Genomic DNA, 22,954 nt, shown 5'->3' with positions numbered 1-22,954 from the left:
TTGTTTCCTCACCAAAGCAATGGTTTGGCTTTTCCTGTGCTGACCACAGCAGTTTGCCTCATCGCGTCGGGCCACACAGTTCACTTGTCAGGAATTTCATCCACACCTTAGAGAAATGGAGGAAGAGGAGGCTGGGAAGGCTCCCAGGCACAGCTCCTGCCTCAATGACTGCAGGCAGCAGTGCTGAAAAGGAAGAAATCCAGAGGGGAAAGCGAGCTGCTTTAGAGGAGCTGACCTTGTAAAAGATGATTGTAGGAACAGTGACCGAGCACCTCCCTGCTCTGAACCATCAGCCCACAGGGCAAAGGAAAGGTGCCAGGATGCTGTTCCCCAGACCTACCCTGAACCCAGAGGGGCTGCTGAAGGGTACCTGGCCCTTGGCATCTCTCCTTCCACTCCCTGGAGTCAGGTTCAGCCTCACAGAGACACAGAGCAGCTGGTCCCAGGGAGGATTCCCAACCCTCTTTTTGCTGCAGCTTGAGCCCAGGGGTTGCTCCATGACCCAGGTGTTTGCCAGCCCGTGCTTGGTGATGAGCAGCAGGTCCCATCCAGGAGGCAGGGGCATGGTTGCAAGCCATGGCCCTTGCAGCTTTGGTGCAGCACGGGAGACCCCTGGGCTGGACAGGATAGGGTGGGATGCTGAGGGGATGATGCAGAGCAGTGGCAAGTGGGGCACCCCGCGGAGGGGATCCCCCCAAAGGGCTGCTGTGGCAACCACCTCTTTTAGACAGCTGGCAGACCCCCAGCCGCAGATGGCAAGGCTGGGTACCTTTGAATTTCCTGCCATCTGTGCCACCTAGTGCCCGGCACAAGAACTGGGACTGCCCCAGCCTCTCCCCCGCAGGGCACAGCCCGGCGGCTCCGCAGAAGAGGCTCTCCCCTCCCTGTGCTGGGAGGACCCCTCCGATGCGGCGCTGCCCGCCTGGAACAATCCCAGGTAGGATCGCAGCGCGCAGGTGTGTCTGGGAGAGCCACTCTGCCGGGAGGGAGGCTGGAGGTGAGGCGAGGCGAGGCTGGCTGATCCCACGCTGCCAGAGCCTGCAGGTCGCTAGAGGCAGGCTCGAAGCTCCCGGGAATCCTGCGCTGCCGAGGCACGCCGGGGTGTTGCACACGTGTGCCAGGGACGGAGCGCCGACCTGTCCCAGACCTGTGCCAGACCACTGACCCGTGCCAGACCGGGAATTCTGCTCCTTGGAGAGATCTCAGTGTACTTGAGTGAGCTCCCCAGCCCATGACCCACTTTGGGTTTCAGTATGAGCACAGGCTGGGGGCATAACCTTTGTGTTCCACCACTTCTTAGGTAAGTTGCTTGGACTCAGCTCTTGCTTTCTCAAAAAGCTTCTCTAGCTGCTCCTTGGTTTGCCAGCTTTGATTCTGAACCTCTGCCTCTGTCCTCTTGAGCCTTTTCAAAGGAATACTTTTCCTCTTTACAGACCCAGCTTCATGTGCGAGCTCTTATGAGAGGGGATGAATCAGGAGCTAACAAATCCTTGCTTCCCTCTTGCTGCATTTCTTCTCACCACAGTGCATGAGATACTTAGCAGTGGTGAAATTGAGCTCACAGCCCAAACCCATCAGCATATATCTGTCCTTCATCTGCTCTCCCTTGCTGTTCATCTGCTCTTCCTTTCACAGCTGTTTTCAGGTTTTCCACAAACTCTTTGGTAGTTCCTTTGCTAGATCCAAACGTTGCTTTCTGCCATTTCATTTGCTGGGCCACAAGTAAATGACATTGAATATGTTGGGTACCCACTCAGCTTCTTCCCCACGAAGAGGCTGATCATTTGGTCTTCCCTTGTACCTTGCAACTGGATTAAAAATTTCTGGTCTGATCTCTGCTTCCCACACCTGATTTGTGACCTTAGGGAGTTAGCAGTGAAGTCATTCAAGGAGAAAATGAATATATTCTTGTTCTCAGGACCACATCCTTTGCTTTTTGTCTCCACACTTAGAAGGAAGCCTGATTGCCTGGGAAGCCTCAGTGGCCTTTTCACAAGTGGAAAGCCAGAGCTTCCCCTCAGCATCTGAGAGGTGATTTGCTGTACTGAGAGCTCAGTGGGTTTGGAGCTGGCATGCTCTGAGCTCTCCTGGGGCTGCTATTGATCTTGGCATGTTACTGCTTTTGAAGGGACTGGTCTTTGAAACTGGGGCTCCAGGAAGTCATTTAAGGATGTGTTTGCATCCTGCTGAGCACTGAAACTGTGAGGATTTCAGTGGGAAGGAAACCCATCTTAAAACAGATACCAGTGTTTATCTGCTTTCCCTAATCAGTGCTCCCTCTTCCTGGAGGTGGTGTCCTCCAAAGCATCCCCTCCACTGCTGGAGGCCAGTGCTGGTGGCAGCCCCAACCTGCCTGAAGCTGAGCTGGCCCCAGCTGTGCCCTGTTTCTGAGGGGCCTGAGCTCAGGGCAGGTATTTCACTGTGTTGCTCCTGGTTCTTGGCACACCTGCAGCTGCTCTTCTCCTGAGACCCAGCAGTTCAGGGCAGGATGGGCTCTCCAGCAAGCTTCTGGCTTCTCACAGGACTGTAAACTCCTTTGCTGCTGTCTCTGTTCTTTGGGACTCATGGTCTCCAGCACTTCACACCTTCCCTCTGTAACTCACTGTCATGACTGTTGGTGTGTCAGAGTGCTGTGTTGGTGTTCATGTGAGACATGTGCCAGCAAGAGGCCTTTCTGTAGTCTGTCCCCAGAGCCCCTTAACCGACAGAGAAGCCCCAAATCTCTGTTCTGCATGCAAAGAAATGGAGGGTCAGACAGGCAAGTGATTTATTGCAATAGTTTAGCAGCAGAAACAGGAGCCAAGCCCCTCTCAGTCCCCCAGCCTCAGTGCCAAGGCTGTGCGCTTCCCTTCGCTCAGCCCCTGCCCGTGCAGCAGAGCCAGCATGGGTGCCCAGCGGTAACCAGAGCACTCATGCTCCTGTGCTGAGGAGATGCTTGGCCTGGTGTGCATCATCTTCTAGTGTGCCTGAGTACCATGGAATGGTCGATGCCAGGGCAGGGCTCATGGCTGAGCCTGGCTCTGGCCAGCCTGGCTGGTTGGAGCGGTGCAGGGAAGCAGTTATGTGGCAGCTGGGTCCCGGCTCCCCAAACGGGTGTCCCAGCTTTAATTACAGTGACACTGCTGCCTGGGTGTAATTAACAGCTGAGACACTCTGAGTGTGATTTTAATAAGCTGAGAGTAATGCAATTTGTCTTTTCTATAAGAGATGCTTTGCAAACAGAATCAGTCATTAAAAAGCAGGCACAGAGGGCAAACAGCAACTGGGCAGTGGGGAGGTTCCTGCTGTGTGCAGCATGTCTGGCACACAGCCTGACCTGCTTCCCCTTTGGGGCAGTCCAAATGATGGGATTCCTTGGGGGGGCAACTTGTAAAGCCTGCAGGATTTGGCTCAATTGTGGGGTTTATAAAAGGCTCTTCCCTGTCTTTGATATAGCATTGTTCCTTGATAAGGCTGAGTCTCCTGGGCATCATCCTCCCTGTTGCTTTTCATTCCTGTTGCCATTGTGTTCCTGTTCTCTTCTCCAGGAGCCCAAATTAGCCTGAGGCTGGTGGGATCTCGGTGGCGGAGGCCAGTGAGACAGCCAGGGCAGTATGGGGGAGGCAGGAAGCCCTTTCAAGAGCAGCCAATGTTTCTGGTAGCCTCAGATCTGAACAGCCAGCCTGAGCCCTGGACTCTGCCCCTCTTTCCTGCTCCTTTCTGCTTTCTTGAAGAGACAATAAGGAGCTTCTTTTACCTAGTCTCTGTCTCTGCACAGTCCTGCCTTGCCCTGATGCAGTTCAAAGTTGTCTTCTGGCCAAGAGAGCTCTGACATTGAGTCCCCAAAGTCTGTTTCCCTCAAAGCTCCCATTACACACCAGCAAACTGCTCCACTTCCCCAGTGCTGCCATGCAAAGATGCAGGGAACAAGGTGGGGAAAGGGAGGCACGCTGGCTACCAGAAAATGGTTCAACCATCTTCTTAGGTATCAGAGAGCCAGAGCTGGGAATGTACACCTGAGAGATGGGGGAGGGAGATGCCTGGGAATATCACCCTAGCCTGTGGGAAGCCTTCTGTCTGCAGAAGGTGGTGAAGGATTTGCCCTGGAGAAGCTGCTTGTCCCACTCTGCAAATGCCCACTTGTGCCTGGTGGCACTGGCTGCTGTGGCTCTCATGATTCAGGGGGTGCCTCTGTTTGTAGTACCCCTTCTCTCAACCTGTGGAAGACATCCTGGTCTTTGAGGGTGCAGAACTAGAGAAATGCCTGGGATTTCCCAAGGCTGTCATCTGCTGGGGAGCAAACAGTGTGAGGTGCTGAGAGCTGCTGGAACAGAACAGATGCACGTTCAGGTTCTTGCAGCATGAGCTGTCTGGCACAATCTTCCTGTGCGGTGTTCTGTGAGTTGTTTGTGCTGCTGCTGAGCACCCTCCTCCCCTGCCCACAGCAGGCAAAGGGGTCCTGGTATCAAACAGAGCTCCTCAAGCCCTTGAAACTCTTGTTTCTGGGTGTTCACACCAAAGCTGTTTGTCCTGTGGAGACTGGTGGAGGCATAGTGACGAAGTACACAGCACACAGCCCCTGCACACTCCGTGCAGGTTAATGCTTTCTTATCTACAGCCTTCTCAGGGACTCAGTGTAAATTCTTCCCATGCAGAACCTGAACAGCCAGCAGTGGCTCCCTGCTTCTGCAGCACTCTTGGAGATGGGTTGATTCCCACAACCCTGTCAGCCAGGTGGCCCTGCAGTGTGCAGTGGTGGAGACAGGCACCCACAGACGTGGGGGTGGGGGGTGGCAAGGGGGGAATAGCACATCTGAGGATGGCTGCCTTGCTTCTTTCCCCTGCTGCTTTGCCCCATCCCCCTCTGAGAGGCTGCCACCCCCGCCCTGGTTTTGGGGCAGGAGCTGCCAAGTTGTCTGGTTGAAAGCTTGCATAGGAAGGCTACTCAGGACTGATGGTGGCTTACCAGGATGTGCTGACTTTTGTGCTGCGAGTTTCCTTTGTTGTTCAGAGCTGATCCTGCAGCAGAACCTGCTGAGAAGGAGACAAGAAGTTGTGAGGCTTCCCGAGGAGCAGGGCTCTCTCTGGGGTGAGGATTAGGAGGGGCTGCAGAGACCTCTGTGGGGCGAGCTTCGGCTCAGTGTTGGTTTGTGTCCTGGAATCACTTCTGAGGCTCACCTCTCTGAGTCCCACTGATCCTTAGGCAGAATGGACCAGCAATTTGTGGAGGTCTGTCCAGTGGACCTTGGCTCTTCCTGGGAGCAGTCCTCGCTCCTCTGGCTTTAGGGCCCTCTTGCTTTAGTTGGACTTTAACAGCAATTAGTCACCCAACAACTTTCTGCAATGATCTGCAGGTTTTCCATTAAGTGGCAAACACTTTGAACTTCTTCCCAGCCCCTCTGCTGCAATCAACTTTGCTGTCATTTTTTTTTCACAAGAAGCCAGAGCTACCTTCATGTTTTATTCATGTCCTGTTTACGGTGGGAATTAGAAAGCAAAGCCAGAAGAAACCGGGGGGCAAACAGCAGCCCACAGAGCTGCAGGCAGCTCCCTGTCAGGGCTTGTCACTTCCAGCTGCCTCTGGGTTTACTGAGTGTGCCAGACACATGGCAGGGAAGAGAGGTGATGTCTGGCCACATGCTTAAAGGAATCTGAGGGGCAGACTCCTTATTGCAGCCCAGGCACTGAGATGCTCAGAAGCCTTGGCTGAGGCTGTCTCTGTTGCCCTGTCTCTAAAGTGGTTTGTAAGGCTCCCTGGCCCTGAGAGTAGCTCAGCAATGCTGTCAAGCAGTAACAAATGTTGTGGTGTTAATGATAAGAATTTAGCAAACAGGACAGACTATGGAATTTGGGGATCTGCCTGTGAGTGCCACTGGAGGCTGCTACTTGGTAGGCAGCTTTGCACGGAGTCCCCAGCAATCTCTCCCTCTCTTTCCATGGATCAGTGGAGAAATAAGGGAGGGGGACCCCTTATTCCTCTTGGTGCTTACAGGTTGGTTAGTGCTCTATCTGCCACTCTCCCAGAGCCTTTAGGCTGCCTCCAAACTACTCTGTGAGAGACACACTTCACCTTCAGCACATGAGGGGCTCTCCTTGGGGTGGATGGAATCTGCTGCAGCTGTGTCCCATACTGAAAAGTGCCTGCCAGGGGAGGTGTGAATTTCTTCTCTGGATAAGGATATCAGAACAATTCCATGTAAATGGCTTCTGATGAACTTAGAGGTCTTTTCCAACCAGGAAAAATTGATGATTTGATCCCAGACAGCAAGCCAGCCCCCTCCAAAACAACAGAGCAAGAGTTTTCTGAGACCATGTTGATGTGATTTGCAAGGGAATGCAAATACAGTGAGCAAATCTTGCTCACTGTGACAGCTGCTTTGTCCTAGATCTGAAGAGAAGCTCTTATGCAGCCTTCCTAGCAGTTAGAAGGAGATCCATCTCAGATATGTATTTGCTTTGGAACTCCTTGACACTGCGAGGGCAGGCCCATTCCTTAGGGTCGTGATTTGCTGGACAGGAACACGCCTTGCAGAGTTTTAAATGGCTCCCTCACCTAGGCTGGCACAGGGTTATGGGAGGAGGACAGGGGACTGGCAGAAAAATAAGCTGGGGAGGGGAAAAAAAAGTAAGTGGTTCTCCAGCCCAGGTCACTCTGCATTGCACAAGCAGCTCTGCTTGCAAGAGTCATTTCTACATCTGCCTTCCCCACCCAAACCTAGCTGTGGAGGTTCCCGTCAGAGCAGGATTTCAGCTCTATGAGCTGGTGGCCTCTGTTTGGCTGCTGTTGCATGATCCTGCAGATCTTGGTGCCCTTGCTGGTAGGTGACAGCAAAGCTGTGAATTCCACGTTGTAAAAGCTCGGGCTGGCTCCTGCCTTTTCCCATTGCCCCTGCTGAGAAGCCACACACACAGCTTCTGGCAGACTGGGCATCGCCCTTCTGCAGCTCTTCCAGAGGCACTTCAGAAGCTCTGAATCAGTCCCACCTTGTGCATGGCTTTGCATGGTCAAACCAGCCCTGCAGGGAAAGATCAACAGCCCTGTGGTGAAGGAAGTTGCACATGAGTTATGTTCCCTTTGGAGAGCAATGGTACACCCTTGAGAGATTTCCTCTCCATTCACAGGCCACAAGACTTCCTCTGATGGAGAAGGGCAGGATGTGCCTCTCAAGAGCTTCCCAGGTCAGTGTCCAGCACGCTGCCTTTTATGGGATGCAGGTTCCTTCTCCTCCACATTGCTCCCAGCCCCCGTGGCTGTGGAGCTGGGCAGCACCCCAGTGCCAGGGAGCTTTGAATGGCGCTGGGAAGGGCTTTGCCCTAACAGGGTGGGCATGGGGACAGGGGACGAGGCTGCTGCGGCGCAGAGGCTGTCCTGGCTGCCAGGGCTTCCACCACAGGCAACACCAGCAACTGGCAGGCTATTGTTGGATGTGTGAAGAAAAGGGAAGAAAGAACTTTGGCAGCACAGCTCCACTCCTGGGACTACCCAACATCAAAGTATTGTCTCCGTTCAGGGCAGAGCTTTCCTCACCCTCCACCCTCCCTGCTGCTGCCTTTACTGTGAGAAAGTGCAGCACGGAAAGCCTCTGAGCACGGTCCCCAGCTTGCCCTGTGAACCTGCAGGGACAGGGAGGGGGGAAGGGTGGCATGCCTTTACTGCTCCAAGATAGGACTTCATTACATCACGCTCCCTCCCTGACCACTCCCATATATAAAGCCTTGTGGCCACTCGGCTCTGTGTGGCCAGCCTTGCTTTTGAAATCCCTGCTCCTGGCCACCCTTGAGGAATAAGGGCCAAAAAACCCCAAGGCAGAGCAGCCTGCTGTTGGGGGTCACCAGCTGAAGGTGATCTGCACTCAGGGAGAAGAGAGCCTTTCAATCGTGAGTAAACAGCATGACTTTACCTAACTGCCTCCATGCTTTGGTGGGACTGGGGTGTGAAGGAGACCTTTCTTTCCCTTCCTTAGGGACCTTTCCAGCTCATAGAATCACAGAATTGTCAGGGGTGGAAGGGACCTTGAGGATCATCCAGTTCCAACCCCCCTGCCCTAGGCAGGGACACTTACCACTAGATCAGATTGCTCAGAGCCACATCCAGCCTGGCCTTAAAAACCTCCAGGGATGAGGCTTCCATCACCTCCCTGGGCAACCTGTGCCAGTGTCTCACCACCCTCATGGGGAAGGACTTCCTTCTAACATCCAATCTGAATCTACCCATTTCTACTCTTGCTCCATAAAATCACTTCACTGCAGTGCACCTTTGTGTCAGAAGCCTTCAGGCTCAGGTCCGAGGAGCAAGTGTCTCTCTTCTATAGGGATTACCAGGTCTTGGTTCTACTATGTTGACTTGGGATTCTCTCCATTCATGAAAGCCAGGTTGCAGGCAGCAGGGTCTCTCTGTCCAGGCAGCCTGAACAGCCACTGAGTCACCTTTTAGAGGAGCATCTTAACACTGTGGCTTGATAGAGTCAGCAGGACATGATGGTTTCAAGAGGAATTGGGGTTTCTGGCAGAGCCTGAGGTCAGAGAAAAGAGCTGGAAGTCTAGTGACCTGGCATCTCCATCAAGTCATCTCTGCATGGACCATTCAACCCCTCCAAGGTGCCCTGTGTGCAACCACTGTGTGGGATAAAGATTTCTTGAGGTCCTAAAGATGAGAAATTCTTACTAAGTCAGTGTCCTGCTGGCAAGTGGTCCTCTTCAGAGCTGTGTCTAAGGAGTGAGCTGAAAGCCACACACCTTGCATACCACTTCTCTCCACATCATTCTGTGCTTCTAAGTGGTAACTTGGAAGATGCAGACCCTCTTGGGGTGGGAGGTCGAGCCCTGGCAGGTTTCTTTCCTAGCAGCAAGGGGGAAGGGCAGATGCAGAGCCAGAAAAGCTGCAGAGTGGAGTGGAAGAATCATTCTGCGGGAGAGAACAGAGCTCCTGCTGCAGAGCAGGGTGAGCACCCAGCAGAGGCTGTGTCAGGGGAGTAAGCTGGCCAGCGGAGAAGAAAGAAATGTCCTGAAATAAACCAAGCAGACCAGGTTGAATTCTTTGTACAGGAAGGTCTGTTGCAAAGACTATCAAAAAGAACTGTATTTCTGGAAGAAAAAGCAGATTCTATCCAGGAAAAGGAATATTTTGGCACCTGAAGGACCAGAGCAGCCCCTGGGAGACTGTGTGCTCATTACCAGGGCTTTCCTGTGTGTGCTTCAAAACCAGACCTGCTCCTGCTCTTGGCTGGTTCTCATGCTATGATATCTCCATCTTATGCAGACTATTAAAGCTGAATCCAACATCTCTGATGCCTGTCTTGTGGCAGAAGGGCATCATCCCCCATTAGAAAGCCACTCAGCCCTCATATGGCTGTTTGGTTTGTGCTGAAGCCCTTCTGACACATCAGAGGGCAGCTCTCTGGGACCAGGGCTCTCCTCCTTAATTCAGCACAAGGTTCCAGTCCTGGAGTGCATCTCCTGATCTGGCTGCCACAGGAGAGGCAAAGTTATTCCAAAGAGCTTAGCAGCCTTTCAGACACTCAGCTGTCCTTGATTTAGCAGCAGCAGGTGGATGTAAGCAGGTAGCTAAGAGTCCTTTTCACTTTTTTTCAGTTGCCAGCTGAGCTCTTTCCCATATCCTGCTGGCGTCTGTGGGAACCTCTTGAGCAAAAGCAGTCCTGAGTGTTTTTGTTTCATAGAATCAATAAGGATGGAAGAGACCTCAAAGATCATCAAGTCCAACCTCTCACCCAGGACCTCATAACTACTAAACCATGGCACCAAGTGCCGTGTCCAATCCCCTCCTGAACACCTCCAGTTTGTTACTTCCCTCCCCCCCCCCATCCAGATGCTCTACAGGCTATAAAATAAATAGCTGCCTGCTATGTCAATAACGTCAAATCAACCCTCTGCAGTGCAGCAGAAAGGTCCAAACTTCACCTGTGATCTGAGAACTTCCATGTGTCTGTGAAGTACAGGTCCAGCTGCACCAGTCAGGCTAAACTGGAGGAAGCCTCCAGCCTTGTGAGTGGCCATTATTTACTTTTCCCTCTTGGTTTCCCCCTTTCTTACTTTTTTAGGTGCTTTTTGTCCTCCCATCCTTTGTTCCCTCTTCCTTTGTTTTCCCCTTCCATCAGCTTAGGTTTTCTTCTTTCCCCCATGTTATTCCCTCTTCTTTACCCTTCTCTTCCTTCAGGAGCCCTCTCCCCTCTTTTATTCTAGCGTGGTGAGGTTGAGGGGAAGCTGTCTGGGCCTGTGGCTGAGCTGGTTGCTGGTGCTGCAGGGAAGGGCAGGTTTGAGAGCTGCAGAACACAGCCCCTTTGGTGGCCTGGCAGAAAGGCTGTGCAAAGATGGAAGAGCTTCATCAAGCTAGCAAATAAATTGCTAGCAGATTGGTGCAGGTTTTGGTAACTCTGGAACCTGAGAGAAAGTTTATGAGTAAAGGCTGAGTCTACACAGCAGAAAGGTAATAGAGTGAGGAAAAGTGACAAAAGGTGACAAACCCTGAGCAGAGGACAGCCACCTTTACCTGGAAGGGAGGAGTGGAAGCATTTATTGTCAGATAGGCCTTGAAATTAGATAAATGTGAATGAGCTGCTCCTTGCTGCTGTCATGCTGAGTTGGAATAGAAAGTAATCAGAAGATAGGGAATAAAAGTTAATATCCTTTATTATGTCAGCCAAGGAAGTGCTCTTGCAAACAGAGCACCAGCAGTAAGCTGCTACTCCTTTCACACTCCATCCTAGCTGGCTGGCAGAAGAAGATGACACAAGATGCAGAAATACCCTTGCAAGGAGAGCTCAGGAAGGAGCTCTTTGTGCTGCCCCTTCTCAGAAGCTGAGTTGTGTAAGCTATGCCCCAGCAAAGCTGTCCCAATCCATGTGAGAGTTTTACAGCCCTGTCTAATCATCACCTTCTTTAGGTTTAGCTCTCCTTCATAGCTGGAATAGCATTAGGATTAGAATCACTTGACAGGGATCAGAATCCACTGGGATCATAGCAGCTTTATGAATATGCCAGCAGCATGAATCCTTGATGTGAGAGAAGCGCAGCTTCCAAAGGCTTCCTCACCACCACTTTCTCCCTCTGAGCACATCCCAGTGGTCTCTGTTAAAGGCACCTCACAGTCCCCTCTGCAAAGCAATCAGCAGCACCCAGGAGCCTCCTCAGCTGCCACACCACAGCACACTTTCAGCCACCTGTGTGGGGAGAAGAGCACAGAATCACCAAGGTTGGAAGAGACCTCAAAGATCATAGAGTCCAACCTATCACCACAGACCCCTTGACTAAACCATGGCACCAAGTGCCACGTCCAATCCCCTCCTGAACACCTCCAGGGATGGTGACTCCACCACCTCCCTGGGCAGCACATTCCAATGGCTAAGAACTCTCTCTGGGAAGAACTTTCTCCTCACCTCCAGCCTAAACTTCCCCTGGCACAGCTTGAGACTGTGTCCTCTTGTTCTGGTGCTGCTTGCCTGGGAGAAGAGACCAACTCCCTGCTGGCTACAACCTCTCTTCAGGTAGTTGTAGACAGCAATGAGGTCTCCCCTGAGCCTCCTCTTCTCCAGGCTAAACAATCCCAGCTCCCTCAGCCTCTCCTCGTAGGGCCAAGCTGCTGGCAAGGAAGGCTCAATCAATCCCCAGTTACCTTTCTTTTCACTTACCTTTGCCCCAGGGATGAGTCTGCACCTTGGGATGATGATGGGAAGCCAGGCCATAGAATGGGGCTTTGGTGAGCTCCTTCTCCTTGAGCAGGTGGAACATCCTCTCCCTGGAGGGGAGGGAGATGCTTTGGCTATGGACAAACATCTGCTTAGTTAATTCCAGCACTGAAAACCACCTACTGTGCCTCTGCTCTTAGTCAGTTTGACCTATTGCACGCAGGGCAACTTCTGCAATTTCTAAATTACCTTGTCAAAGTCTCCTCTAGTGACTCCTTTCCCAGGGCTTTCCCAGCACTGATCTCTTGTGCATCAGTGTTTCTTTTCTGGTATTTAGCTTAAATTAGGACCCAGGCAGCTGGTGCTTAACTATGAAATGTGGAAGAGTGCAGCAAGGGGTCAGAAAAGAAACTGTTAGCTGGTGGGATGGAGCCCCACATGCTTATGGACACCTCTGGGTTACTGGGCACTCAGGATCCTGGCTGATGCTCGTGTTCAGGCAGTGTTGGATTGCAACATTGCTCTGCTAGAGGGAAAAGACTTCCTGGTGGGGAAAGCAGCTCAGCTGCCCGTGGAGGGCATCCCCAAACAGCTTCAGTTCCAATAATGCATTAGTTAAACTGCTGGGAAGTGGAGACCTTGGGTTGCATGTTCTGCCCTGGACGGGAGGAGCCTGGGCGAGGGATGTGATTGTGTGATCTCTGCTGGCTGAGTCGCTGCTGGTGTTGCTTCATGAAATTCCTCTGAAGGAAAAAAAATCAATGGGGGGCATGGGAGGAACCAAACACAAAAAGCTCCCCAAAGTGCCTGCAGGCTGCCTGATGCTTTCCAGTATCTGCCAGCGCTGTTACAAGAGGGCACTGCCTCATGACTGACAGGAGGCTGCACCCTGCTGCTTCTGTGCCACTGTAACTTGTGGATGAGGTTCAGATGAGGAGTGCTGGTGGACAACAAGTTCTGCATGGGACAGCAATGTGCCCTTGTGGCCAAGAAGGCCAATGGGATCCTGGGGGACATTCAGAGGAGTGTGTCCAGCACATCGAGGGAGGTTCTCCTCCTGCTCTGCTCTGCCCTGCTGAGACCTCACCTGCAATATTGCATCCAGTTCTGGGCTCCCCAGCTCAAGAGGGACAGGGATCTGCTGGAGAGAGTCCAAGGGAGGGCTGCAAGGATGATGAAGGGACTGGAGCATGTGCCCTATGAGGAGAGATTGAGAGCCCTGGGGCTTTCTAGTCTGGAGAGAAAAAGGCTGAGAGGGGATTTAATCAATGTTTATCAATATCTGAGGGCTGGGGGTCAAGAGGGAGGAGCCAGGCTCTGCTCACCTGCATCCTGTGACAGGACAAGGGGCAATGGAGAGAAACTCCAGCACAGGAGGTTCCACCTCGACATGAGGATGAACTTCTTCACTGTGAGAGTCACAGAGCCCTGGAGCAGGCTGCCCAGAGAGGTTGTGGAGTCTCCTCTGGAGACTTTCCATCCCCACCTGGATGTGTTCCTGTGTGACCTGTGCTGGGTTCTATGGTCCTGCTCTGGCAGGGGGGTTGGACTTGATGATCTCTGGAGGCACCTTCCAACCCCTAACAGTTCTGGGGTCTGTGATCCTGTGAGTGTGTGTGGTGTGTTGAAATCCCCTCCCGAACATCAGACATGAAAAGTGGTGGCAAGCCCTGCAGGAGGCATTTCTGGGTTTGTTGTTTGTTTTTGACTAATGGGTCGAGATGCTGAGGTTAACAAAGCACCAAAGCATCAGACCTTATTGTCTGAGGTGTGGTTTTGCTGCTTGAAACTTGCAAAGCTGAGATACAAACAGGGCTGCCTTTGTATTGGTGCCTAGGCAGAGGTGCTTGACGGTTCCCAAAGGCTGTGTGCAGCTGAAGTGAGGTAGCTGTGCAGAGCACAACCTGAACACGGCAACCTCTTCACCTGTCAGAACGAGAAACCACAGCGCCAGGTTTCACAACTTTCTCTGACCCCATCTTCACCTCTGCTTGTGCAGAAGTGAAAGAGTAACTTGCTGAGGAGCATCCAGCTCGTTCTGGCTCTGTGCTGATGAGAACATACCAGGGAATGAAACTCCATTGCCCTTGAAGAAGGACCTAGAAAAGTGCTTCATTCACAGGCTCACAGGGTGTTAGGGGTTGGAAGGGACCTCCAGAGATTATCAAGTCCAACCCCCCTGCCAGAGCAGGAGCATAGAATCCAGCACAGGTCACACAGGAACACATCCAGATGGGGATGGAAAGCCTCCAGAGAAGGAGACTCCACAACCTCTCTGGGCAGCCTGCTCCAGCGCTCTGTGGCCCTCACAGTGAAAAGTTCCTCCTCCTGTTGAGGTGGAATCTCCTGTGCTGGAGTTTCTCTCCATTGCCCCTTGTCCTATTGCATTCTGGTGGCTCACTGTTATAACCTTTCAGCAGTGGGAGCAGAGAGCAGCAGTTGGAGAATGATGATATAGAGCAGGGGGTTCTCAGAGCTACCAGCCTGTCCACACACACATGCTGAGACAAATGTGGTGACAAAGAGGCACTCCTGTGCCCTAGTCGTGCTTCAGGGGCATAATGTTAGAGCCCTGCATTTGCTGTGAAGCGTAAAACCTGGAGCCATCACACCTCTGAGGTTAGTGAACTCAGCAAAATGTTCCCTTCAGTAGCCTGCAGCTTCAATTCCCCTACAAGATGTCGATGGTTTGACACCAGGGGTGTGACAGGCTGGAAGTGGAGGTCAGTTGGCTCAGGGCAGGGAGCAGATAACCTTTGCCCACTGTCTGCTTTTTCAGAGGACAGTAGGTCTGGAACAGGCCCTGCCATCATCTCTTCATCATGGGGCTCACATCAGTAAGTTAGATCCACGAGAGTGGTGTCACTGCCTGAACCTGGCCTGGACTCTGAGCTTCAGACTGCTCAGATGCAGCAGGATACATCCAACCCTCCTGAGCCTGCAGAGAGTTTTCTGTGCCAGTCTGCTGTCCAGAAAGCTTCCCTTTGTGCTCAAGATCTCTTGGTCCTCTGATGGGACCTGCCCTCTTGATGCAGTGTCTTGAAAGGAGCACTTGAATGTTCTCTGAAGGATGGACAGATGCTAAATCCCTTCCAAACACCTCCTGTTTGATAATGCTGGTTCCACCAAATGCAGATGCTCAGCAGAACTCCACTTTGATGTTGATACAGAAAATAAGATGTAGTTTTAATATGGTTGATGTGCTCTAAACCTTTAACTCCTGGAGACAGGCCAAACTTTGTTAATGAGTCATTGTGGTGTAGCTACCATCCCTCTGGATGCAATCATTGAAGATCCAGTGAACCAAAGCCTAGATTCAGGCAGAGGGACTGGACAGGTCTGGAATTAACCACTTGACTGCTCCTGGCAGGTCCAAAGACAGCATCCAGCAGTGCTGAGCAGCACTCAGGCAGACTTTGCTTCTTCTTGTGTTTGCAGGATGGACTCCTGAGTAGGAATCGGGCTTAGGGCACGTGGCCTTGAATCCTTGCTGAATCACCAAGCTGTGATGTTCCCATGCTGGGTCCTGGCTGGGCATTTATCTCCTGTGTTCAAAGGTTGCTCTGAGGTCATAGACATCAGCAGTGGCAGAAGCCTTGGCAGCCAAGTCCTCAGAGTCTAGAGAAAAGTTTGTGCAGCTCACTCCTTCGCTCCTGGGGTTTGTGCTGCATTGCTTGTAGTGTTCAACAGCAGCTAAACTGCAACCTCTGAGCTGCAGCTGTGCTCCTAGACCTGGCAAGCAGACTTGTTGCTTAAGGGCCTCGGTGAGGTTTGGTGATGGAGGGCATGTTCCTTCACCCCTGCCTTCCTGCTCTGTCATTCTTGCTGCCAGAGGGTGTTGCTCTGGGGGCAGAGCAGGCTGTGCAGCTGGAGTATTAATCCAAGATAAATCCAGGGGGGACAATTTCATGGCAAGAGTGGTCAGGCATTGGAATGTGCTGCCCAGGGAGGGGGTGGGATCGCCGAGCCTGGAGGTATTTAACGGTGGCTTGGATGTGGTGCTTGGGGATATGGGTTAGGGGTGAACCTTGTAGAGTAGGGTTCTGGGTTGGACTTGGTGATCCTGAGGGTCTCTTCCAACCTGAATGTTTCTGTGATTCTGTGTTTCAGTGGTAGCTTGAGGCAGGATGTAGCTGTGATTGCCTAAGAACAGCTATGTGAGCCGAGCAGGTGCCCTTGCAGTGCCAGGCAGGCAGTCATGCTTGGCAGAGAGCTCATTCCCAGCTCATTCTCAGCTGAATCTGTCAGGAGTGTCTGGGTTTGAGCTGCCAGGTACAGACACAGTGCAAATCCAGTCTCTTTTTGAACCACAGCATTACAGTTGGTTAGGCAAGAGGAGTGTGAGGCTATGTGGAGGTGGCTTCTGCTTCAGGTGAGCACAGATTTGCTCAGCTGCTCCATCAGCGCTTAAGAGCTAGCAATGAGGTGTGGTAGAACTCACACTTGCACCATTTAGTAACCAAATCCAAGAGGACAGAATGATCCTGCTGGTGACACATGACCTTTGGGGATGCTAAAATCTGCATTTCAAAAGGTGTGGGCTCTTGACTCTTCACCCAGTCAATGATTACTGCGGCATTCCTCTGGCGCTGTGAGTCCAAACATAATGAGTCCCCACGGGTTCATCTCGGTGAGCAGAGCAGTGCAAGCACCAAAGGCACTATGGAGAGCTTGGGAAGGGAGGGAGGGGTTGCTGCTGCAAGGATGGAGTGTCTCTAGGAAGGGGTTCACTGCTTGCTGAAGGATGTTCAAAGGGCAACAGTGGGTAAGGATATGTGCAGGAGGACAGCACAGGCTGGCAAATACTCTTGAGAGGTACTCCACGGCAGCACCACTCTGCCAGGTTGCCCAGATGCACTTTTGTTAAGAGCTTTCAGTTTTTCTGGCCCCCACTCGGGTCCCAGAGGGCTGTGTGGCAATGCAGTGCAGTGCAGGAGCAGTGCCCAGCAGTGGCTCTTTCCTCACTGCAGTCTCTGTGCTTGTTCCTGCTCCCAGGGGTGTGAGTCCTACCCCTGCCGCAGGGGCTGGGGGCAGGCCAGGAGCTGTGCCTGAGGCTATGAGGTGGTCTGGAGGCCCCTTCCCAAGGTCTGTGCACTCACCAGAGTGCTAGGAACTCAGAGTGGAGCTCTTTTGTGTCTAGGAGATGCTCACAAGTGCCAGCCAAATCCAGAGAGGAGGTGAAAGAGAAGGACAGAGGTACCGCCTGAGGTCTCCCCTTCTCCTCTCCTGCTCTCAGAATAACTTTCCAGACGAGGCAGGAAATCTTGAGAGGAGCCTGGCAGTGAGGCAGGAAATCTTGAGAGGAGCCTGGCAGTGGTGGAGAACTGCACAGCCCCAGCCAGGAGCCCAGGGGTTAACACAGCAGCCACGGGGCGGGCAGGACAGCTCAGCATAGAGCAGCCTTCAGATGAAACAAAGTACCTCCTGCCTAGCTGGGGCACAGATAAAAGATCCCCTGGCACTCCTTGTGAGGCCTGGAGGAGACTGCCAGTGCTGGAGCTGAGCTCTCTCTGCCAACAAACAAAAACTGCCTTTAAACTCTCAGCCTGTGTGCGAGCTATTGTCGGGCACATAATGGCTCCTCTGTTCTCCTGCACAGTCACTGCTCCTCAAACACTCCACTGGGCTCTTTTAGAAGTAGTTGAGTGTAAATCAAGTTCTAGAACCTGGGAAGAAGTTTCATCCATTTCTCTTTGACTGCCCTCAGCTGACATCTGTGTACAGAACAGCACCCCCAGGAGATTTACAGCCAGGTTTGAGCTGCTTGGCTCAGAGAGGGACATCTGCAGTGCTCAGACTGAGTCTCACCAGGCTGTCTTCTTGTTTAAATGGCAGCAGTGGGGGTGAGGTGGAGAGGGACTTGTCTGCTGATCTCCCTCTCAGGAGAGTTTTGGCTTGGCCTGACCTATTTTGTTTAGTTAGCTCAGAGCTGGCACTCACACAGCTCCTTCTATTCATGCTACTGCTGCGAGGCACCAAGCACTGCTCTGGCTGCTGGGATTTGCTCTGCTTTGGGCTGGGGAACATCCCCAGAGGGTGAGGCTGGTGGCTCCCCTTGCAATGCCATGGGTGAGGCTTATGGCTCCACCCACAGAGCCATGGGTGAGGCTGGTGGCTCCATTCACAATGCCATGGATTTGCCTCTCCGAGGATGGAGGTGGCTCTGAGCAGACTGATCTCATGTGAGGGGTCCCTGCCCATGGCAGGGGGCTTGGAACTGGATGATCCTTGAGGTTCCTAACAATTCTATGAATTCTATGATGGCTGAGGCAAAGGGCACCTTGGCTGCCACCCCAGCACTCATGGCAAAACCCAAAGCTGCACTACACAGGGAGAAGTCAATGTGATGAGTTTGGATTTGTTTTACTGGAGCAGGCCAGGACATCTTGAACATTCCCCTCTCTGGGTATTCCACTCCAAAACAGGACATCACTTTGATGTCGCTGTCAAGGCCAGAACTGGGCTCACACCTCTCCTGGCCAGTCCTCCCCAACTACCCTTCATGTGCAGAGCTGTTGGCTGCTGGGGGTAGAGCAGGAAACAGTGGATAGGGAAGAAGGTGAGTGACAGGTTCTGGATGAAGGCAGGTGACACAGGTTCTGGAGGAAGCTGGGTGACACAGGCTGTGGAAGCAGGGGGATGAAAGGGCTGCTGTTGTGCCTGGTTACCTGCTGATGGTGCTGTCTGCTCCCCAGGAAGATGAAGAAACGCTGCGTGGTGGCCGGGGTGCTGACCGCAGCCCTGCTGGGGCTCATCCTGCTGCTGGGGCTGCTGCTGGGGCTGCGCCCAGACTCGGGGGACAGCCACATCTACAAGAGGGCAGCTGTGGCCACGGATGCAGGGCCCTGCTCAGTCGTTGGAAGGTACCTACTGCTTGTGCTGTGACTTGGCTTTGCTCTACCAGCACTTGCTCAGGTCTAAACTGCTCCTTGACTGATGTCCAGGTGCAAGCCTGGCCATTGCCCAGCACAGATAATCTCCAGTCTCCCTGTAGAAAGAGTTTGCCACAGTAAAAGCTGAGCTTGTCCTATGCCTGACCAGGATTGCTGCAGCTGTTTAAAGGCAGCAGGGCAGGCAAGGATTCCCCAGATGCATGAACAAGGGGAAGGACAGAGGCTTTCCAAGCTCCTTCAAGGACCATTTCTCAGGCTGCCCTGCAGTTGTAGGTGTAAGGTGCTGCAGGTCTCAGGCTCCTCAGCGTGGTTGTTTCTCATGTGTGAGGGCTGTGTCTGGAATGCCTGTCCTCCCTCAGACACCTCTCCATGTTTCCAAGCTAGATTGGAGGTGTCTGTAAGTGAGGACCAATGTGGTCTGCATCTAAGCTGTTAGGATCTGTTCTCAAAGGTGACAGCAGCTCAAAACTTCCTGTTCCTGAGGAACCTATAGGCTGGGTTTGGACAAGCATGCATCAGAGGCTGTGTCACAGCTGCTCTGAGGAGGTGGATCTGCTGCTCACAGGTAGCTGAGGCACTGTAACCTGTCCCCATGTGATGCCTTCTCTTCTGCTGCACAGGGACATCCTTCAGCAAGGTGGATCAGCAGTGGATGCTGCCATTGCAGCCCTGCTTTGTGTAGGACTCATGAATGCTCACAGCATGGGCATTGGAGGGGGCCTCTTCTTTACCATCTACAGCAGCACAGGTAAGGGACAGGGCCACGCACATCTGGAACAGTCTGAGAACTGTTTCTCTAACACAGGTAATTTTCCCTCCCCGAGGAAGGTGAAGGACTGCCTCTCACAGCCTCTGGGGGAACATTCTGGCCTCAAAATCATTGCCAAGAGAACAGCTGACATTGATCAGACTTCTCCAGCAGGGGCCACGCCTGTGTGCTGAGGCCAGAGCTAAACATCATCTTCCTTGCTCTGTCATTAAAGGAAAAGTGGAAATCATTAATGCAAGAGAGGTGGCTCCAAAAAATGCATCGGAGGACATGTTTGGAAACAACACCCAGACCTCTCTGAAAGGTATGGCAAAGGCTTCTCCACTCACAGAGCCTCTACCTTAGCTGCTTCTGACGTGACTCAGTTTCTTAGGGCTGGGTTCTTGTATATTTACAGCTAGAAATATCCTCTGCTTTGCACAGCCTGCAAACTCCATCCTGGCAAGGAAGCTACAGTTAATAATGTCCTTCAAACTTGTTGCTCACCTCAGCATCTCCTGCTTTTCACTTTAGAAATCCAAAGCACAGAGTGTGACCTGTGCCATCCCTGCCATCCTTCCTCTCATACGAGAAAGCTGGGGAGGGACTTTTTAGGGTGCCAGGTAATGATAGGACTTAGAGGGAACAAAAATAGAAGTGGGTAGATTCAGATTGGATGTTGGGAATAAGTTCTTCCTCATGAGGGTGGTGAGACACTGGCACAGGTTGCCCAGGGAGGTGATGGAAGCCTCATCCCTGGAGGTTTTTAAGGCCAGGCTGGATGTGGCTCTGGGCAACCTGATCTAGTGTGAGGTGTCCCTGCCCATGGCAGGGGGGTTGGAACTGGCTGATCCTTGAGGTCCCTTCCAACCCTAGCCATTGCATGATTCCTCTTTGAATGAATCTTTGTTACCTTAGTTCTCACCCATTCGAGTGTCCTCCCAAAACATCTTTTGTGGTGGCTTGAACTGTTGTGGTCATCCATAGGCTCCAGAGAAGAAGTCATTTTCCTTCAGGGAAGTATTTTTTGTTCTTAAATCATAACTAGAGATATGAACTGCTTCTCTTCCTGCTTCCTCCTGTAACCAGGAAGGAACAGCACCCTGGAGAGAGTTTGAGAAGTGTGTTGAACTTCTGAGCAACGACAATAAACCCAGGAGTGGAGCAAGCTGCTTGCACCACTGTGCAGTGCAGTAACCAAGCTGCTGCACCAAAGGCCTTTGCTTTGCTGTGTCCATGGTCTGTGCCCTCTTAGTGCAGCCTGCTCTCCCCTGCAGGACTGCAAGCTGCAGGCAGCTTCTGTGTTCTGAGCAGCTTCTCTCTGGTACAGTGCCTGCTGAGGTGAAAAGACCCAAACCCTTGAGCTAGCAGCCAGAGGACAGAGGTGTTCCAGCAGTCCAGAAAAGGCAGGCAGACAATAATTCTGTTAGCATCATGTCCAGGAGCTGGCTGGGTTGTAGTAAACATAACCCTGCCTAAGGTCATAGTAAACATAATCCCTGCCTAAAAGAGGGCTGAGGGAGAAGCCTGCTCTACTTCCTCCTCCATTTATCACTTTCTTTCATGCCATGGAAGACTAATCCCTTCCTTATCTGCTCCAGGAGGACTGTCCATTGCTGTTCCAGGGGAAATCCGTGGGTATGAGCTGGCTCACAAACGTCATGGCAAGCTGGCATGGAAGGACCTGTTTCTGCCCAGCATCGAGTTGGCCAAAGAAGGATTCCCTATTGGGAAAGGCCTTGCAGCAGCCATCAAATCAAGACAGGAAGCAATAGAAAGCACGCCCTCACTGTGGTAGGTAGAGCAGAGCCCTTCCTAGCTGAGGAGTCTGTGTTTGTGCCAGGCAGTGTCTGTGAGCAGCCTGCCTCCCCTCTGGGCACTCACCCTCCCTGCTGATGTTATTCCACCTACCTAAAGGTGCTAAATCATGTGGCCAGTGTTAGGAACGTTCAGTCCTGACCTTCAAAGGAGATAAGTTCTGCTCTTGAAGTCCTTTTGCCTGAGCAGGGTGGAATGAGGGCACCTGCTGGGATGCCCAGACTGATGGCAATGTGTTTCCTGACCCTCACGCTGTCGGTGCCCCCAGCTGACCTTACCTGCATTTGGGGCAGGTGCATCCTCCTTGAGCATCTCATGTCAGGCAGTGGGGACTGGGGACATCTGTTGTACTCAAGCAGTACCTCTGGCCATCCACTTCTGTCAGTGATTATGAACTGGAAGGGTTTTAAATGCTCCTCCACCACTTCTTGCAGTCAAACCCTTCATGTTTATGTCCAGCCCTGCTTGAGGTCATGCTTAATCCTCTCTCATCCTTAAAATCTCTGCCAGCTGTGGGCTAGTTTCCAGTCCAATTGGGAGGTACAGCCTGGGTCTATCTCCTGCACATCCATCTGGCAGGTTCACATTCACTATGTGTCATGGAGCAGCTGGAGAGGAAACTGCCTACCTTGAAGTGCTCTGACAAACAGGGATCAAAACACACTCTCCTGGACTCACTGGAAGCTTTGGGCCTCATAGCCTCACAGTCTGTGCCCTGAACTGCTTCAGTTCAGGGACTATGGCCCCTCCTGGGCATCTTGAGGCAATTGTGGGCCCCTTGGGCTCCCTGCCCAAGGGAGGGTGGCTGCCTCTGTGACAGAGATCAGCACTCCCTACTGCAGGCTTCACTGAACATGCTCTGAGCAGTGTGGAACCTCGGGTCAGAAAACACTGCTCGCTTTTATGCCCCAGTGCAAGACCCCAGGAGTGCTGGGGCACAGCTCAGGCAGCAAATTTCCCTCCAAGAAGCCTGTGGCACGAACACTCAACCACTGTGTCGTTTGGTACAGCTGCAGGGGGCTTTGAGCTTGCCTCACACCTGACCTTCTCAATCTCCTTTCTCTGTCAGTGAAGTGTTCTGCAGAGAAGGGAAAATTCTGCAAGAAGGAGACATCGTCAAGATGCCCAAACTAGCCAGCACCTATGAGACCATAGCCATGGAAGGAGCTGATGCCTTCTACACAGGGAGCCTGGCCAAGCAGATCGTGGAGGACATCCACAATGCAGGTGAGAACCAGGACTTGGTTGAGGGAGGTTCTCCTCCCCCTCTGCTCTGCCCCAGTGAGACCTCATCTGCAATATTGCATCCAGTTCTGGGCTCCCCAGCTCAAGGAACAGGGAGCTGCTGGGGAGAGTCCAAGGGAGGGCGACAAGGATGATGAAGGGACTGAGCACTGCCTGGTGAGGAGAGGCTGAGAGCCCTGGGGGTGGTTAGTCTGGAGAGGAGAAGGCTGAGAGGGGGGTTAGTAAATGTCTATCAATAGCTGAGGGCTGGGGGTCAAGAGGGAGGGGCCAGGCTCTGCTCACCTGCACCCTGGGATAGGACAAGGGGCAATGGAGAGAAACTCCAGCACAGGAGGTTCCACCTCAACAGGAGGAGGAACTTCTTCACTGTGAGGGTCACAGAGCCCTGGAGCAGGCTGCCCAGAGAGGTTGTGGAGTCTCCTTCTCTGGAGGCTTTCCATCCCCATCTGATACATTCCTGTGTGACCTGCGCTGGATTCTATGGGGTTGGACTTGATGATCTCTGGAGGTCCCTTCCAACCCCTAACATGCTGTGAGCCTGGTCCTGTGAGCCTGCCCAGCACAGTCTGAGAGACCCCACGGCTGCAGCTCAGCACCCACATGGCAGCTGCCCACCTGCCACAGCCTTG

At 52.6% G+C, this 22,954-nt stretch overlaps 1 protein-coding gene across 3 annotated transcripts in view; it reads left to right on the top strand.

The window, feature by feature from the left end:
* Positions 1-1,049: 1,049 nt before the first annotated feature.
* GGT1 (gamma-glutamyltransferase 1) overlaps positions 1,050-22,954 on the top strand; it is a 32,248-nt gene continuing 10,343 nt past the window's right edge. Inside the window, exons 1-6 of one of the 3 annotated variants that reach the window (XM_068157161.1) lie at positions 1,050-1,300; positions 18,317-18,484; positions 19,135-19,262; positions 19,498-19,587; positions 20,864-21,056; positions 22,150-22,307. In XM_068157161.1, coding sequence (XP_068013262.1) covers positions 1,254-1,300; positions 18,317-18,484; positions 19,135-19,262; positions 19,498-19,587; positions 20,864-21,056; positions 22,150-22,307 — 784 coding nt within the window. In that variant the 5' untranslated portion in view covers positions 1,050-1,253. Of the gene's footprint in view, positions 1,301-7,108; positions 7,159-7,710; positions 7,858-18,316; positions 18,485-19,134; positions 19,263-19,497; positions 19,588-20,863; positions 21,057-22,149; positions 22,308-22,954 lie in introns of those variants that run through there. The other 2 variants (XM_068157163.1, XM_068157162.1) reach the window with 2 other exon arrangements.

The sequence above is a fragment of the Melanerpes formicivorus genome, unplaced genomic scaffold (assembly GCF_026170545.1).
Source record: "Melanerpes formicivorus ecotype bairdi unplaced genomic scaffold, bMelFor1.0.p_v2 SCAF_36, whole genome shotgun sequence".
In the NCBI taxonomy this organism is placed as follows: domain Eukaryota; kingdom Metazoa; phylum Chordata; class Aves; order Piciformes; family Picidae; genus Melanerpes; species Melanerpes formicivorus.
Note: the sequence above shows the minus strand (reverse complement) of the source record. Positions and strands in the feature narration are given on the sequence as shown.